This window comes from Physeter macrocephalus, chromosome 5 (genome assembly GCF_002837175.3).
Source record: "Physeter macrocephalus isolate SW-GA chromosome 5, ASM283717v5, whole genome shotgun sequence".
Lineage (NCBI taxonomy): Eukaryota > Metazoa > Chordata > Mammalia > Artiodactyla > Physeteridae > Physeter > Physeter macrocephalus.
The window spans coordinates 83445534-83462645 of record NC_041218.1 but is presented as its reverse complement, the minus strand read 5'-3'; the positions used below and the strand labels follow the sequence as shown (position 1 = coordinate 83462645).

Here is a 17112-nt window from a genome sequence, read left to right as displayed (position 1 = left end):
TATGGATGCTTTCAGTTACATATGAACATTCCTGCATTAATACTTTATAACTGGGGCAGTAGCTAGAGAACATGACCAGTCCATAAAGATACATATAAGCAAAAACAGATGCTGGTTAGGATTTTACAGAATCACTAGTTTATACAGGCAGGGAAATGCACACAATTTAAGGAGAGACCCAAGATTTCAAGAAGTCTATACCTTAATTTAGAGTTAATGGAATCCTTTACATTTCAAAAGAACTGTCTTACAATTTTTCTACATATTTATTAACAACAATTGTGTAAACTGGCTTAAACCAGACTACAGAAAATTCTTTGCTTTGTAGAGGGGGGAATGTTCAGCTAACTAATTCTGACAAAACTAGTAATAAGTAGTTAATGAACTTTGGGGATTTACTTTCCTGACTCCTGACGGGATGGGTGAGCACCATGTGGCAAATCACAGTTTGCCTGAAGCAAAAAGGACGATAGTCATCTGACTGCTTCCAAGGATCTCCAAAGTGTGTGACCATCTAAAGCCAAAAGGAGTGAGTATTCCCATTTTCTAGTTTTTGGTGTCTTTATGATGGTTGTCTAATAATAAAACCCAAGGGAGGAAGAATTCTAAGATGGCTCCCATGCGTCATCTACTCTCCTGGAGTTGGGGTGGAACCTGGGATCAGGAAGAGTTGTCACTCCCATGACTGTTATGTTGTATGAATAAGGTGAAGGGATTCTGTAGATGTAAGTAAGATCTCAAATCACTTGATTCTGAGTTAATCAAAAGAAAGATGGGGCTTCCCCGGTGGCGCAGTGGTTGAGAGTCCGCCTGCCGATGCAGGGGACACGGGTTCGTGCCCCAGTCTGGGAAGATCCCACATGCCGCGGAGCGGCTGGGCCCGTGAGCCATGGCCGCTGAGCCTGCGCGTCCGGAGCCTGTGCTCTGCAACGGGAGAGGCCACAACAGTGAGAGGCCCGCGTACTGCAAAAAAAAAAAGAAAGATGATCGCAGAGGGTCTAACTTAACTAATTGAAGGTCCTTAAAAGAGGGACTGGGCCCCCTTTCTGAAAAGAGAGATCTTCCTGCTGGCCTTGAGTCAATGGCCATGTTGTGAGAAGACCTTTGAGAGGGCCATGTGGGAAGTAAGTGAGCGGCCTTTAGGAGAACAAACAGGAAAGTGGAGGTAGTCCTACAACCACAAGTAAGTGTCCACAACCACCAAAGCTTGAAAGAGGGGCAGAAAAGCAGCCCTGGAAAGGAACACAGGCCAGTCAACACCTCACTGCAACCTTATGAGACTTTGAGGAAAGGAACCAGCGAAGCCCTGGCTGGACTCGTCACCGTGGAAACTGTGAGAAAAGAAATGTCCATTGTTTGAAACCACTGAGTTTGTGGCAATACATTACACAGTGTAGAAAACACCAAACTAAAATAAATAAGTGAGTCAAGATTACTGAATTCTAAATTCATTTTCTCTCTCAATCTTCACATAAGATGCATTTATAAAGATTGTCTGATTTGTTTCATTCACTGTACTTTAAACCAGTGGTCACGGTCAGTCTTCAATCTCTCTCGTTTAGTCTGATTCACATCTTTTTTGCATAAATCTTAAGGATTTAGCTGTTTCTCTAACTTCTCTCATTTAGGAATTTCCTTACTAGGAGGAAAGCTAATTAACTGGGCAGAAGGAAAGGCCATACTTAATGTGATTCTGCACACACACCTCTTCCAAACTTTAAGATGCATAATGAGGGCTTCCCTGGTGGCGCAGTGGTTAAGAATCCACCTGCCGATGCAGGGGTCATGGGTTCAAGCCCTGGTCCGGGAAGATCCCACGTGCTGTGGAGCAACTAAGCCCGTGCACCACAGCTACTGAGCCTGTGCTCTAGAGCCTGTGAGCCACAACTACTGAGCCCGTGTGCCACAACTACTGAAGCCCGCGCGCCTAGAGCCTGAGCTCCGCAACAAGAGACGCCACGGCAACGAGAAGCCAGAGCACCACAATGAAGAGTAGCCCCCGCTCTCTGCAACTAGAGAAAGCCCACACACAGCAAAAAAGACCCAGTGCAGCCAAAAATAAATAAATAAAATAAATAATTTTTTTTAAAGATGCATAATGAGCCCTAATATAAATTCTCCTTGAAAAAGTATTTTAAACAGTATGATATAAATGATTTATAATCTTCTAAAAACACTTCATAATATTCATTTATTCCTTGGGTAAGATAGGATTATGTGTTTTTTGCTCATCTTAAAAGAAAAAGAAAGCACCATTCTATGTTACACAAGTATCACTATTATTGCTGATATTTTAAAGTTACCATTTTCAGACAGTTTGCAACAAGTACTAGAAATATACTGTCAGATGAGAACATCTAGGGCCTATTTCACAGAATCAAGATCTCACATGACGACAGGCCACTAACATTATTTCTCTGCACACAAGAATGCAAGGTCACTGACTTCCTTATATATTTCTTAACGGGCCCTTCAAACAGACAAAGAAAGGAGTCTGGTACCATACCATGCTTGAGTACAATTGGGGAGAGCACAGAGTATTAAAAAGGTAGGAAAACATCAAACTTTAGCACTTTTGCTTTCAGAAAGATTGTGAGAGAGAAAACTAAAATGTGAGGGCTGGGGGAGGGACCTTTTCAGAGGCATCCTCAAAGGCAGTGGAGTACTCGGGTACCAAGAAACATCTCGTTTATGCTCAACAGACATGTGACAACTAAGACCTAGTTGTTAGGAAACGGTTGGGCGGTGAGCAATTATAGAAGGTGCTAAAGCCAGGAACTGTTCCTCACAAGATGTTTCCTAGGTAGGTCCCACACCTAGTTAGTGGTAGAGGCAAACCGGAACTCAAATCACCTGACTCCACCAAATTCTCCTGCTTCTAATCAAATTATATTTATCCGGTACTTTCTATGTGCCGTGCTTCGTATGAATTAACATTCTTAATTCTCACAACAACCTGATGAAGTTTTAGCAATGAAAGAGTTAACTTGTTCAAGTTACCCAGCTAATAAATGGTAGAACTGAGCTTTGAACCCACATTATTAACCAACCAGGCAAATTCCAAGAGGGAATTAAGCGCTAATGTTCAAAACCATCCTTTATTAAGTTCTCCTCTATGCCTCTAGAATGGTACTAGCCATGAACCGTTTTTCAGAGAACTGAAAAAATCGTCACTCAAACCATTATCTGTGTTCTGTGGTTCAGATGACGAAACTTGGAAAGGCTGCAACCACACCATAAATGGTCACTCTTTAGAAGCTAGAAGTACTCGATAGTCACCTACAGGAACGCAGCTTCACTGACACTCAGCATGGAACCAACATCTAATATTCATACATTACGTGTGTGTGTATATGTGTATATATATACATACACACACATATATTTAGTTATAGTTATACAGTTATATATATATATATAAATAATGTGTTTGCTTGTAATTAAGGCGGGGGTACACAAACATAAAAATGAAATTGAAAAACAGATACCGAGCAGCCTATTGAACTCAGGTTTTAGATCCCTGTGTATACGATAAAAGCAGATTCTCAGGGGCAAATCTACTTCACTTATGGACAACAACAGAAGGGGTAGGACCAAATCCAAAGCTTGCAACCCTCAAACTGCCCCTCTGTCACGGTCGTTTACACCCAGGGACTCAGCTGGCTTCTTCTAGACACCACACAGACAGGTTGTGTCACCTCTGATAATTTAAGGAGATGAATGACCTCATCTAATTATCAGGCATGGTTTGCACTGTGATGAGTTGCCCTTCCCCTACGTTTTATCTATCACCATCGAGTATTAATATAAATTTTAAACAATTACTCACCAGCCGACCTTAATACCATGTATCAAACCCCCTGGGAACTGAGCTACACATGCACGATAAAATTTCACCTCATGAAAATTAATTCGGTTTTCTACATTTATATCGACAGGAGAATCAGGTGTTTTGAGAGACAACCAAGCATTCTACATGTTTAATTTAGAGCAATCTGCACACACCCCATTGTTCCCATCCTCCTGAGGCTTCACATGGCCCATTTGTTTGTCTCTCCTAACATTTTCACAGATGCAAATTTAAGTCAATTCTAATGTAATGTTATGGCAAAGAAGGGCTGGTATTTTTAAAGTGACAGACGTCATAAGAATTTTACATTCCTTTCTGTGGCAAATGTCAAAATGACTGCCATAAAAAGGCAGGTTCCTGGCACATGAAAACTTGCTGCTTCAATGGTTATCATCAAGTTGTACTCATTAGTCATTGGTATTAACGTAAAGTTTCATCTAAAACATCTCTTCCCTCCACGAACCAATTAAAAGTGTGCAGCAGCAATTCCATTTAACTATTTTACTTCTACCAATAAGAGAACAGTGTTTGTGAAAGGCTAAACTCCATTTATATTATAAACTGAAGGAGTGGGGTTCAATTAGTGTAACTAATCATCAATTGGATGAGTCAAACGAAAATTGGCCTTTTTCAGTGTGCGCTTGGCAGATTTTTTTTCTGACTTCTGCGTTCGTTACTAAAAACGCAACTGGTCTCTATTTTACTATTCTGTGCTCGCTCAATTTGCAGGGCTGTCTGAAATCATGTCTATACACATCGTGGACAGATGGCTTTATTCACTTTCAAATATTCTGTCTTGAAGCTGAAAACTTCCACCTTTGACAATGAGAGGTTATCAGTGGCAAAGTTGTGACTTTTAAAAATAGACTCAATCTCCTGTGGCACAGATCTCATACAACAGGTGCCGGCTGAAATGTCAAGACGAAGCACATCAAATCCTTTGTGGTCCTGTTTTCTTCATGGTCCCTTTTAAGAGACAGGTTGTGTCCTGAACCGAGAGACAGAACACTTCACTCACTCTAGTCCACGGCAGCTCTTTTCATTTCCTCTTTATGATTAAAGGCGACACAACTTTTTGAGAAGAAACATTTTTTAAGGTCTGCTAATAAGCATCACGTTTCCCATTCATTTCAGGTTTTTCTGAATGAAAACAACCGACCAAATGAAATGTTTGCACAATAATCTAGCTCACTAACCCTTAGTCATCAATTCATGATCCCTCGAAGGCAGAGAAATCACACGTGGTACAAATAATAAAGCCTGGCCATTAAACAGTCCTTCAAGATTCCCCATGCATCCTCTCACTTGATCCCCATGATATAATACTGTGATTCAGGATTAGGTTAATATTACCCTTGTTCTGCAGATGGAGACGTTGGACTTAAGTGTTCATTCTGCTCTACTTTACACTGACTCCTTAACCCTTTTGGCCTCATTGCTAGAATATGCAGCCAGCCACAACTGGAGCAGGAAAGATAATGGGTGCAAAGAAATCCAGGCTCCTGTCATGTAAGGGCAGCGAAGTACAGCAGCTAAGTGTAGGACTCTAGAATCAAGCTGCTTGGGGTCAAATTTTTTTCCTAAAAAAACTCAGAAAAGTCCTTCATACTCAAAACTTAACCTTCCTCATCTATAAAACAGGGATAATACTTATCTTAAGGGACTGACTTAAAGGTTGGATGGATTAAAAAACATGCAGAGTATTAATTCACAGTGCCTCACATTCAGGAGCTCAAGTATGTTAGAAAGCGATGTAACAATAATTGAAAGAGAGCTGTAATTATTAGTGTCCAGACTTTCTGTGGGTAGAGACATCAAAATTAGCTCAAGCAAACTGTGAATAGCTATGGAAGAGAAAAAAGAGCAGTCACAAAATGGAAACAAATATCCGCCCTAACTCTCCTCATCTCTTGTTACAGACCACAAGGGTGGTTTTTCCACACTGCACTGGGACCAATGAGATCAAGACTGATTCTTAGATCCGCTGGCATTTGCAATCCTAACCGTTCATTCAGTCATCTTGGAAACTCAGGGAACTGCTGTGATGGCAGCTGCCAGTGATTTTCAGACCTTCAGGAGACCTGAGATGCCTCTGTAAGGGTTGACCACGGACATGCTTTGCAGGAATATTTGTCAGTGGTTTGTTGTCTTATCAAATTCATTATATTGTTTGTTTGTTTTTTTTTTACAAGGATCGGTTTCAATTCAAATTTCTGCCCTCTGCTAAAGAACGGACATGGGGTTTGGGCAGGTTGGGGTGGGGGGAGAGGCACGGACAAAGTAGGGCCATAAGCCACCCCTAACTGCCAAAAAATTAATAAGTGAATAAGGCTAAATTGCCAAAATCAAGAACTATTTGTTCTTTTTTTGTTTTCTTTTGCTTGATACTCCTGTAACATCTTTCTACGATAAGCACATACACTTATTAAATCTAATGACATTTTGCAAAACTACATGGGTCTTCAAGATGACAATCTCTATTAAAAAAAAAAAAGAAAGAAAAGAGAAATAAAGACAAAAGAGAACCAAACGTTGCTGTGTCCAAAGGAAATATAGTGATGTACTAGAGCCTTGTTACTTACTACCAAATAAAGAAAAACTCTGGTCTGTACATCTCAAAATGTGAACATTACTAATGTGCATTTATTACATTTCTGAATCATGTCATTCCTTCTTGAGCATGGAATATATAATTTGGAACATTCCTCCAAAAACATCTCCAGTAAATTAAAAGTGTATCTCTCCTATATTCCAACCATCTGCTTTAATTCTCAAGGCTGTTTCATATTTCAAAAGTTACTTGGTGAGACACTGCTTTTAGTCTTGATCCCTTCCTCAGCTGCCTCGGTCAGAACGTTCACCCATCAATCATGGCCTCTCTCAACCCTTTCATCTCTCTGCCATTTGGTCTTCTCTCTCTGATATGCTCAAATCTCCCCTCTGGTAACACTTATTTAGTTGCCTCTACAATCTCCCCCGCTCCCCAGGAACCTTTTTCTAAGAATTGCTTCTTCCTCTATCCATGGTACTGGCAACTGGCCTGTTGCAGTGCAATACCTCTTAATGAGATTGGACCAGGGTATGAGAAGTGACCCAAGCTTAGGCAACCAAAATCCTTTTTCCAAATCCCATCTCCTGGTCTCAAATGAATGAGCTACAGATGGTCATCTGGTCCATATTCAGATTACCAACATATCTTTCTTTAGGAGGCTGTGTTTTGGACTAGGATTCTAGTCTCAAACTGTTTGAAAGCTTCAATAGGGAAAATGTAAACCCTCACAGGCATTCAACAACATGGGCGTCAGGAAGCAGATAAAGTCAGTTTGCAAGGACAGAGGAGAATAAGGAGTCAAACAAAACCAGAGGCCAGAGTAAGAGACGATTCTAATAAAAGCTCCACCCCTTTCTGTAGGTGTTGGCACATCCTTCACCTTGACTCCCATGACCGAGCATCCAGCTCCAACTACCACTGAAAAATATTTCCCTTTGTGGTTCAAGATAGTCCTATGGTTTTCTACTACCTGCGATCCCAAATGGCCTATTATAACTCCTATTCTCTAAGCAAAACACAAGAACGCCAAATCCCTTTACACTACCTTCCTCTGAACTTGCTACCCTCTCCCTTTGCTCACATTGTCAAGTTCCTTTAAAGAACAATCTGCACTTGCTGCCTTCATAGTCTCACCTGCTACCAACTCTTCAAGGCAAGGAAACCATGCTTGCATCCAAAACATTCTACTGAAACTGCTGTCACATCAGCAACGCCCTGGTGATTTCCTTAAAGGGCTCATCTTACCCGATCTATCTGCAATATGAAGGATCAAGACTCTTCTTTTGAAACTCACAGGGCCTATCATAATAGATACTAAATAGGTATTTGCTACATGAATGAATGGACCCATTTTCTGGCTTCAAAGTTACTCAATTCGCCTCCAAATCTGCTTCAGATAACGTATTTCCAATGGCCTAATAGTCATCTATAGAGACACCACAAACTCAAAATGGCCCACAGTGAGCATGTTACTTTCACAGTCTACTAACTGCTCCCACTGTCCCTGCTTAGAATATCGTCTCTTTAATCCATTTTCTACATACTATGATTCAAAACCTATTAATTTTATTTTTAATTAAATAAAAGTCTTAGGATGAAAGCCAAATTTGAGTACCCAGAGCTGGGCTACCACAAATGTCCATGTGTTGTGAACAATGCCCGACTCCCCTTTGGGTCAGGTAGGAAGAGAGCTCTGATGAAAAAATTGTATAACCTAGACTCATACTCAAGTTTCAGCCCCACCAACATCTCTTCCCACCCAGGAGTCCTATGCCTGACATGAAACAGCCCGGGCGTATTTCTTCACCACGTTATGTGCTTTTCCTTGAACACGCTTTGTCAGATTCCACTGCTTCACAATCAACCTGGAGTTGGGAATGGCTTCCTTGGGGACTCTCTTCCTCAATGTGGATTCTCAGCATGTAGTTCAGTGCACTACATAATTTGCTCTGACTAATAATAATTGCATTAATCATTGAATTAAATTACATTTGATGCTAAAAATCTTTGAAACAGGAGACATTAAAAGAGACAGCATAAATCAAAACTATTTTTAAAAAGTAAGAGGTACTATGTACTTAGAGGTCTAAACAGTCTTCAGTGTACTACCTGGAAGCCTAGAACCTGCAAGCTATTTCATTTCTTATAATCTAAGGGATGGAATTTACTAATGGAATTTCTTTCTTGATTATTAGCATTTAAGGTTTTAATAAAGTGTTATACTAATATTTCTTATCCAACGAACCATTTTCCCAGAGTTATATAAAAAATAAGAACGCTTAATTGCTTCTATTTTTTGAGCTCTAGACAATTTTACTGTCTTTGGTTTCTAAGGTGAATTTCCATATATGAATATTTAGGTCTCCAAAAAACAATTATGTGCAGTAAACAGCATTTCCAGGATAACCGAGCTCACATGGAAAATGGGAAAAAAGAAGAAAATAAAATAAAGTAAAGCAAAATAAAACAAAATAAAATAACTAACTGCCAACCTTTAGCATCTTTAATGTAACTTTGCACCTCGCAAATCTGAGGGCTGCTCTGCTCCACTTACACACGCATCATTCCTCACAGCGTCTCCACCATAACGCCTCTTTTTTCTTTAAATAAATTTATTTATTTGTTTATTTTTGGCTACGTTGGGTCTTTGTTGAGGGGCGCAGGCTCGTCATTGCGGTGGCTTCTCTTGTTGCAGAGCACGGGCTCTAGGCGTGCGGGCTTCAGTAGCTGTGGCACGTGGGCTCTAGAGCGCAGGCTCAGTAGCTGTGGTGCATGGGCTTAGCTGCTCCACGGCATGTGGGATCTTCCCGAACCAGGGCTCGACCCCGTGTCCCCTGCACTGCCAGGTGGATTCTAAACCACTGCGCCACCAGGGAAGTCCCACCGCCACAACACCTCTTGATTATTTTTTTAAAACAGATTTTCCCAGTGTGCATAAGCTCATTTATTTTAAAGAGCCATTCCTCCTCTGACCCTCAAAATGAAACATCATTAATGTCTAAACATCCCTTTATATAGCCTGACAGAAGACAACCTCAACAGCTCGCTTCACTCTTTCCCCAATTATCCCCACAGTATGTGGGCAAATGTCAAAGGAACAACAGTCTAGGCCATTTGACAATTTTGGTGAAAGTGTTGATAATGTATTACAGATTTATCTATGCATCAAAATCCCTCAACAATTTCCCTATAGAGAGAAAAATCTAGTAGTAAGAGGTCCCCAAAACAGTGAGTGAAGATTCAAGTGCGCAGGACCCAAAATTGAGGTCTGGTCACAGTTAACCTGATGGAAAACAAACCAAAACTTTTTCTCCATTTGAATTGATGCTATGTACAAATAATGATAAACTATGACGGATAGTAATTGTGTGTGTGTGTGTGTGTGTGTGTGTGTGTGTGTGTGTAAGAAAGAGAAAGAGAAGAATTAGTAATTAATTATTTGAATAAAAGAATTCAGGAATTATTTTTCAAAATTTGCCAGGAGACTACTGTAATAAATTTTTAATTACTCAAGGAAAAGAACTTCAGATAAACAGTAGGATTATCCTCAAATCTTTTTGTGTGTGTGTGTGTGTGTGTGTGTGTGTGTGTAAGAAAGAGAAAGAGAAGAATTAGTAATTAATTATTTGAATAAAAGAATTCAGGAATTATTTTTCAAAATTTGCCAGGAGACTACTGTAATAAATTTTTAATTACTCAAGGAAAAGAACTTCAGATAAACAGTAGGATTATCCTCAAATCTGAATCATTTTAAGTGGGCAACACCATTATTTTCCACTGCCATCATTTCTAGTTTAAGTTGTTCTTCCATTTATGATATAGAATTTAAAATGTATCCGAATTTTTTTAATCCAGCAGAAGCATATGGTTAAAAAAAAAAAAAAAACCCAGCAGAAGCAAATGTTAAAATAACATTTAGCCAGAAATATCCCACATTCATATTCAAAGAGAACTTTAAATATTGCTTCATATATAACAGCCTGATTCTGTATTATTGAAATTAACTATAAAAGTGTGCCAGTTTGTTGAGGCCACAATGTCAATTTTTTCCTTGTTTATAATCTTGTTAGAATCTACATAAATGGCAAATTTTAAAGGAGCAATGGAATTGAACTACCACAAATTAGATAAAGCCTATAAGAAAGAAAAACCTAAAAGTTAGGTTTTACAAACAAAATTTTAAAACCTGTGCACGTTTATTATTGAATCCTAAAACATGGTGCGTCAAATGTTTAATTCTTAAAAATTTCAAAGTATCCCTATCTAAATGGCAGAAATAAAATTGCTTAGTATGCAAAGACCTTTTAATAAGAGCCCAACACTTCAAGTGCAATAGTCCCTTCCTCATATTTGTTTTGCTTAACAGACTATAAGCCTATCTCTAGAACCACGTTTCTGTTGTTACTCATCAATTATATTAATAACTTGTCCAACAGGACCTGAACATTTTCAATAGCTCATCTGAGTCTCTTGAAAAAATTATTCTTAAATGCTGGTGTTATAAAAATATTCTGAATGAGATTTACCCCCCATAAACAGTTGTGGATTGACAGAGAGCTTTCAGCATGCACCTTTGTTAATAACCTTACCTTACTTAGGTTCTTCTACCCTAGCAAAACACCTGAAGAAGTTTACAGATAAATACGTGTGTGTACGCATATATATACATAGAAAAAGACACAGACACATAAAATATTATCTATTAAATAGAATACTACAGTAAGATAAACTAGACAAATTATATAATGATGCAATGTTAACATATTTTGGACCCTCAAGGAAAAGGTGGTAAGTACAATATTTTTCACAAAGTGCTATCACTTTCATCTCAATTAACACTGAAGTCAATCACGATTTTTCCTTAAATTCTGTAAACAATATGACACAATAATTTCCAGGTTCTGTGCACACAGAAGAAAACATGAACCATGTGTAAGCTACATGGTTGACTATCTCGGTGCAGTTCCACGTTTATTGGAAAGCAACCATATGAAAGCTTAGGGAACAGTTGTGGTACTATGCATAAATAGTCCAGGAAAAGAAAGACTCGCTCACACAGTGTGACACAGTGCCTGATACATACCATATGCCTTAGGTAAGTGTGCAATAGATGTAACAGAACAGAGGTCATTCCCCATGGTAAGCAGCTTACATGCTTTTTGAGATACTAGGATAGACATCTCTTTTATTACAAACGACGGAAGGCTGTCACCTTAATAACAATAAAATGTTACTCTTCAGAAATACTGAGACAGATTCTGATTTTTTTTTCCAAACTTCCATCTAAGTATGCTCATATCAGAGCTGATTATGTCCACACATGGAAGACACTGAAAGAAATCAACAAACTGGACAATATGCCTAAAATATTTCACTTTAACCATTTAAATCCCCACTTTTTAGATTATAAGTAGTTTGACAACACATATTAGGTACAAGATGTGAATTCAGAAGAACAGATTACTTTCTTGAATATTTGCATCTGTATTGAAAAATAAGAAGAATAGAAATTTCTGTGCATGTGTTGAATATAGAAATACTCCAGAGAACACATTAATTTAAATAATACAGTTTGTTATGGGCACAGTTTTTGGTATTATTTTTTAAATTCCTAAAAGCATTGTCATTTCTTATGACTATATACTTCTAAATGTAAACAGTAAATCTGAATACATAATTTCCACGTGTTATTTATGTTTCTGCAAAACGTCACCACGTGTAAACCCTAGAAGGAAGAGGATTTTATGATGTTATTTTTATCAATGTTGGAGAAGTATTGGAAAGGCATCTACAAAGCAAGGTCTCTTTGAAGAAAGAGAGTGGTAAAGTTTTTACCTATTTTCAAAATGAACAACTTGCGATAGAATCTGATTTTATATGTATTTATTAAACTAAAATTAAATTGGTGAAAGCCATAGGAAAATAAAAAAGGCACATTTTATTTCCTTTTATAAACCATAATAAGCTTAGATTCTTGTACCTTCCCAAAAATGTTTTTTTAGACTGTATCCATTTCAGTCTGCCTAATGCTCATTCAAATGCCTATCCAAACAGCTACCCATATAACCATGTATAAACATTACTAAATTTAATATCATGTTACTACTTGTCTGGAAGAATATATCTACTGTTGCATATTTTAAGTGTACACCTGTGGAATAATAAATGTTGTCATGTGGTTAAGCTGATGAAAACTAACCAAAGATCTGAGAAAAGGATTTATTAATGTTCATTGTGTTTAGGTTTTATTTCACATTTAATACTGTATCTCATATTTTATCATAAGGCATATTTCCTTCTCTATGTTGTATGTGAATGAGAATAATTATATCACTTCTAACATATGACCAAGATATACATTCCAAAGTTATGACATAGAGAATTTATTTTCTGTAGACTTTATATGTAAATTTGTCTAATAATAGAAAAATATTTATATCCTAAGCAGTCAATCCCCAAAGTACTACTCTTTTATGAGATTTTATGCTTATTTCCTGTAGATACCAGTAATTCTTACTAATATATTTATCCCATTATATAGTTTAAATATATTAAAATTCCCATATACCAAAGGGCTCCCAGCCGATTATTCTGGACTGACTGGCATTTTGATACGACTGAGATAAAAGTTTAACGTGAATAGTAGTTATAACTATGTGCTTTTTTAAAAAACTGGATTTGTAAATAGATTCTAAAATTAGGAGCGACAGATTTAAATTAACATTACAATACTGGCTACCATACTTATTATCCTGAGTTTTAAAATAGAAGTGTTTTCACGTATGTGCCAAGAAATTATTTCTAAAGCAAGGGAGAATTCCCTTTAGAAAACTACATTTTAAACTATCAATATAACATGTGCATACTATAACATGAAAATGATGTACTTTCCACTCACATACAAACCAATATGCACTAGGTGGCTGCTACCAGATGGCATATTTATGTTTCACACCTTATTGAAACAAACATTGCCAAAAGAAAAACCTAACCTAGCAAAAGAATTGTATCAAAATTCCTTCCTTTGAAAAAAAAAAAAACCAGTTTTTTTAGTGTTACCTCTTAGAACAGTTTAACTACTATTTTAATTCAGAATATGCTACATGAGACTGTATGTTAAACCAGAGAAAATTAAAGAAAATATTTAGAATGGTATTTATGTTTTATTATAATAATACTTAAGCCCTTAATATTATTGTAAACATTCTAAAAAAACAAAAACTAACTCTAATTCAGGTCCCACTCCCATGAGTGCATAATGAATTTTATACTGTGTTGGTGGCATATTCTTCCTCTTCTGATGATAAAAACTTCTTACATTACTTTTTCTGGAAAAAATAAAATGATCAAAAAACCAAAAAGAATTTACTAATGATTTCCAGAGAAATGTATATATAGAAGCACAATAATTTGCCTTTAGCGACACCATAATCTTTGTACTGAGTTTTTAATGAACTTGGAATTTTTCCCAAAGATTTGAGATTTATCCTGATAAATTCTCTGTATCAACTCTTTTCTTGCAAGAAAAGTAAACAGCACCATATCTTAATAAAATTAAGGCTGTATTTTTTTTAAGTTCATAAAGTTTACTCAGAAATACAACATGAAGTACAAATGTCAACTCTCATTTCTCCTTTCCACAGGTTACTAACTTTTCAAAAAAATAAAGATGCATAAGCCTTACAAAAACATTGCCAATATTTCCTAAAAGAGACTGACTTAGCTCTACAAAATCTTTTATTAAGCTCTTTTTTACAAAATAACTAGTGTTTCATATTATTTGAAAATATTTTAAATTTTCATTGTTAAAAAATAAATTTCAAATCTTTTCAAAGAAAAGAAAAGAAACTGTGGCTTCCTAAGTCCTATTTTTGCCCACTATTTATTTTCTTTCTTGTCTTTAGTGAATTTCTGACCATGAAAATTGAGCTATTTTAATTTTAGGAAAACATTTATTGCAGATGTCCTTCTGACAACAAGAATTCTTTTATTAATATTTTAGCGTGGTCTGTTCACGAATAAAAGGTTGTATTTTGTAGTATCTTAAAAAGTCATAGTTCTCCCCAATGGTGTGATGAAGCATTCCCTCCAAATGAGAGAAATATTGATAAATTGTCAGTTAAAAATAACACTTTAAAAATGTGTAAACTGAACACATTGACTGCTTTAAAGCACCACTTCTTTGACACAAAATGCAAGCGACTCACTTGAGTTCTAGCTTTACAGGCCAAGCTACAAAGAGACTAAAGAAACAAATATATAGAAGTGTAATTTCTTAATAAGAGTGAATAATTTTGAAGCATCTTCAGTGTAATTCTTACTCTTTAAATGTTTCAAAATATCCGCTTGGAACATCCTGCCAATTACAGGAAGATCTACAGATGGCATTTACCCTTGTGCTTCATAACAAAAAGGATCTGCAATCATTTTTATGGAAGATTATCTAAAAAGGTACATGACTGTAAATCAATGACAAAAATATTAGACACTCCCCTTAGCCGGGTTAGAATGTGCATGCTTCGGATTCTTGCACTGACACCTAATGTAATAAATACTTTAAGCTGAACCTTAAATAATAGCTGCAGGATTTCAACTGGTTAAGATTCACGGTTAGTATCCACCACAAACTCCAGTATTCAGCACTCAGCCAACAAAGGACAGCAAATAATTCCCAATAGCAAAAATACCGGGAAGCCTACCTGGGGCTTTGTTTTTGTTATGTAAAATTCATTAAAGTGACTCATCCACTTCCGATTACCTACTCTTAGAAGCTTTAAAGTAGCTTCAAGAACCAAAAAAAAATGCTTTCCCAGAATGCCTGCTAGGCTATTCCGCGCATTTAAAATTATGTGTATATTTTTATGTGCCACTGACTTTGTCTTTTTTCCAGCCTAAAAGAGAATTATTATTTTTTATTCCCTTCCTGCCCTGTGACTATACAGCTACCTTCAAACACTCTATTTCCAGAACAGCAGCGAGGTTTTTTAAAGCTATTTTAGAAATGGTAAAAATAAGAGAAAATTGCAGGAGACTCTGGAAACAGTCCCTCCCCCAAAGAATAGGTTCTATTCAGTCTAAGAACAGGAACCGCTTGTCCTTTGGCACTTAAATGTTTCAAATAGAGGGTGAGGGAGGTTGGGTGGCACGGTCCCGGTACCTGCGAGTCCCTGGGGTGGACAGCACCTCTACCGCGTGAAGCTAGCACTCCTCTCATCAGGAAGGCTGTCAAGCGCGCCCAGTAATTTGGGATCCAAACGAGTTTGGATACCACAGCAATTAGTGAGCATCCCAGAGGCCAAGTGCGGGGAAAGTGCGGGAAAAGTCCACGCTACCCTGGCCAGCCTGCAATTACCTATGTGCAAAATACCCAACCCAAACACAACTTTGTATAGGACTGGGTTTGATGAGAGCGGGTATCTGGCTGGAAACTTTTCCCACAGTACAGCTAAACTCTTTTAAGTCCAAGGAATCCTTTTAGAGATGGGCTGAGGCGCCGCGAGTCGTCGGCGGACGTTTCCCAGGACAGCACGGCCCCGCCGAGGCTCCCAAGACGCGGGTTCGGTGCGCATTCCTGCGGCGAGCAGCGCGCACCTCCCGCTCGGCCTCTCCAGATCCAAGTCCGGCTCACTCCCCACCCCCACGGGCAGAGAAGCCCCTCAACTCGGGAACGGAGCCCGCGCCGGGCTTCCGCGGCACCCCTCGGCCCGCACTCCCCGCCCTGCCCGGGCACTTACGTGACGGCCGAAGGGAACGGCTCCTCAGACGAGGGGCCGATCAGCAAAGATTGGAAAAGTGTCAGAGTCAAGGCCAGCAGGCAGCCAGCAGCCATCTTCGCGATCGAAGATCAATCTCGCCTCCCTTCCCAGCCTGGGGAAGGACCGGTGCTGGAAACCACGGGAGGAGGAGGAGGAACACGGTCAGCCCAGAGCGCGGGCGTCTGAGGGCTGGCGCGCCCAGGGCCGGGACCGGGACGCGGGCTCGCGCCGGGGGCCGCAGGGGCGAAGCCCGGCGCGGGGAAGGGGCGGCGGCGGGCGGACCCACTAGCGCGCGTCGGCTGCTCGGCGCCGCGGCTGCCTCGCCGCCGCCGCCATCAAGGGCGACTTTGGAAACAGACCTGGGCAAGCCCGCCGGCGCTCGCGCTCTCGCTCCCTCTCGGTTTCCTCCTTGATTTATTCCCGCGATTGCCGTGGAGAAGGCGGGGGCGGAGGCGGGGGCGGAGGCGGGGGCGGAGGAGGGGTGACGGCACTGGGGAGGGGTGGGGTGGCTGCAGGAATGGGGGAAAGGCAGGCGGAGAGACTTGTGGCAGAGAGAGAGAGAGAGAGAGAGAGAGGCTCCGTCTGGCTTCTCCGAGCAAGTCGGAGGGAGGCGGCGGGGGGTGGGCCGCGGGAGGGCTGCGCGTCAGAGCAGTCGGGCGGAGACGGGCCGGAGCAGCCCTCCATACAAGGGAGAAAGGAACTCCCGAAGTGGGCGCCGGCTTGCCCCAGCCGGCCGGCGCGCGGACGGGGAGCGGATCCGGCCCCGCGGGGCTCCCCGGGGACCGCCCGCCGCCCGCCGGGTATCCACAGGCTGCAGAGGCTCCGGCCGAGCACTTGGCTCGTGCCTTTGGGCGTTATTTTTGCCCAGGCAGGCAGCGTTCCCCCGGCCCTTCTCCCAGACGCAGAATCCACCGCCTGCCTAGGAATCATGGAGAAGTGATTTGACAAGAAATGTA

The 17112-nt window shown here is 39.8% G+C and overlaps 1 protein-coding gene across 8 annotated transcripts in view; it reads right to left on the bottom strand.

The window, feature by feature from the left end:
- The window catches only part of CACNA2D1 (calcium voltage-gated channel auxiliary subunit alpha2delta 1), a 507150-nt gene extending 490547 nt beyond the window's left edge, over positions 1–16603 (bottom strand). For 4 of the 8 annotated variants that reach the window (XM_028490129.2, XM_028490132.2, XM_028490131.2 and 1 more), the window contains exon 1: positions 16136–16449. In XM_028490129.2, the coding sequence (XP_028345930.1) occupies positions 16136–16230 (95 nt within the window). In that variant the 5' untranslated portion in view covers positions 16231–16449. Of the gene's footprint in view, positions 1–16135; positions 16491–16515 lie in introns of those variants that run through there. The other 4 variants (XM_028490130.2, XM_028490133.2, XM_028490128.2 and 1 more) reach the window with 3 other exon arrangements.
- Positions 16604–17112: the final 509 nt, after the last annotated feature.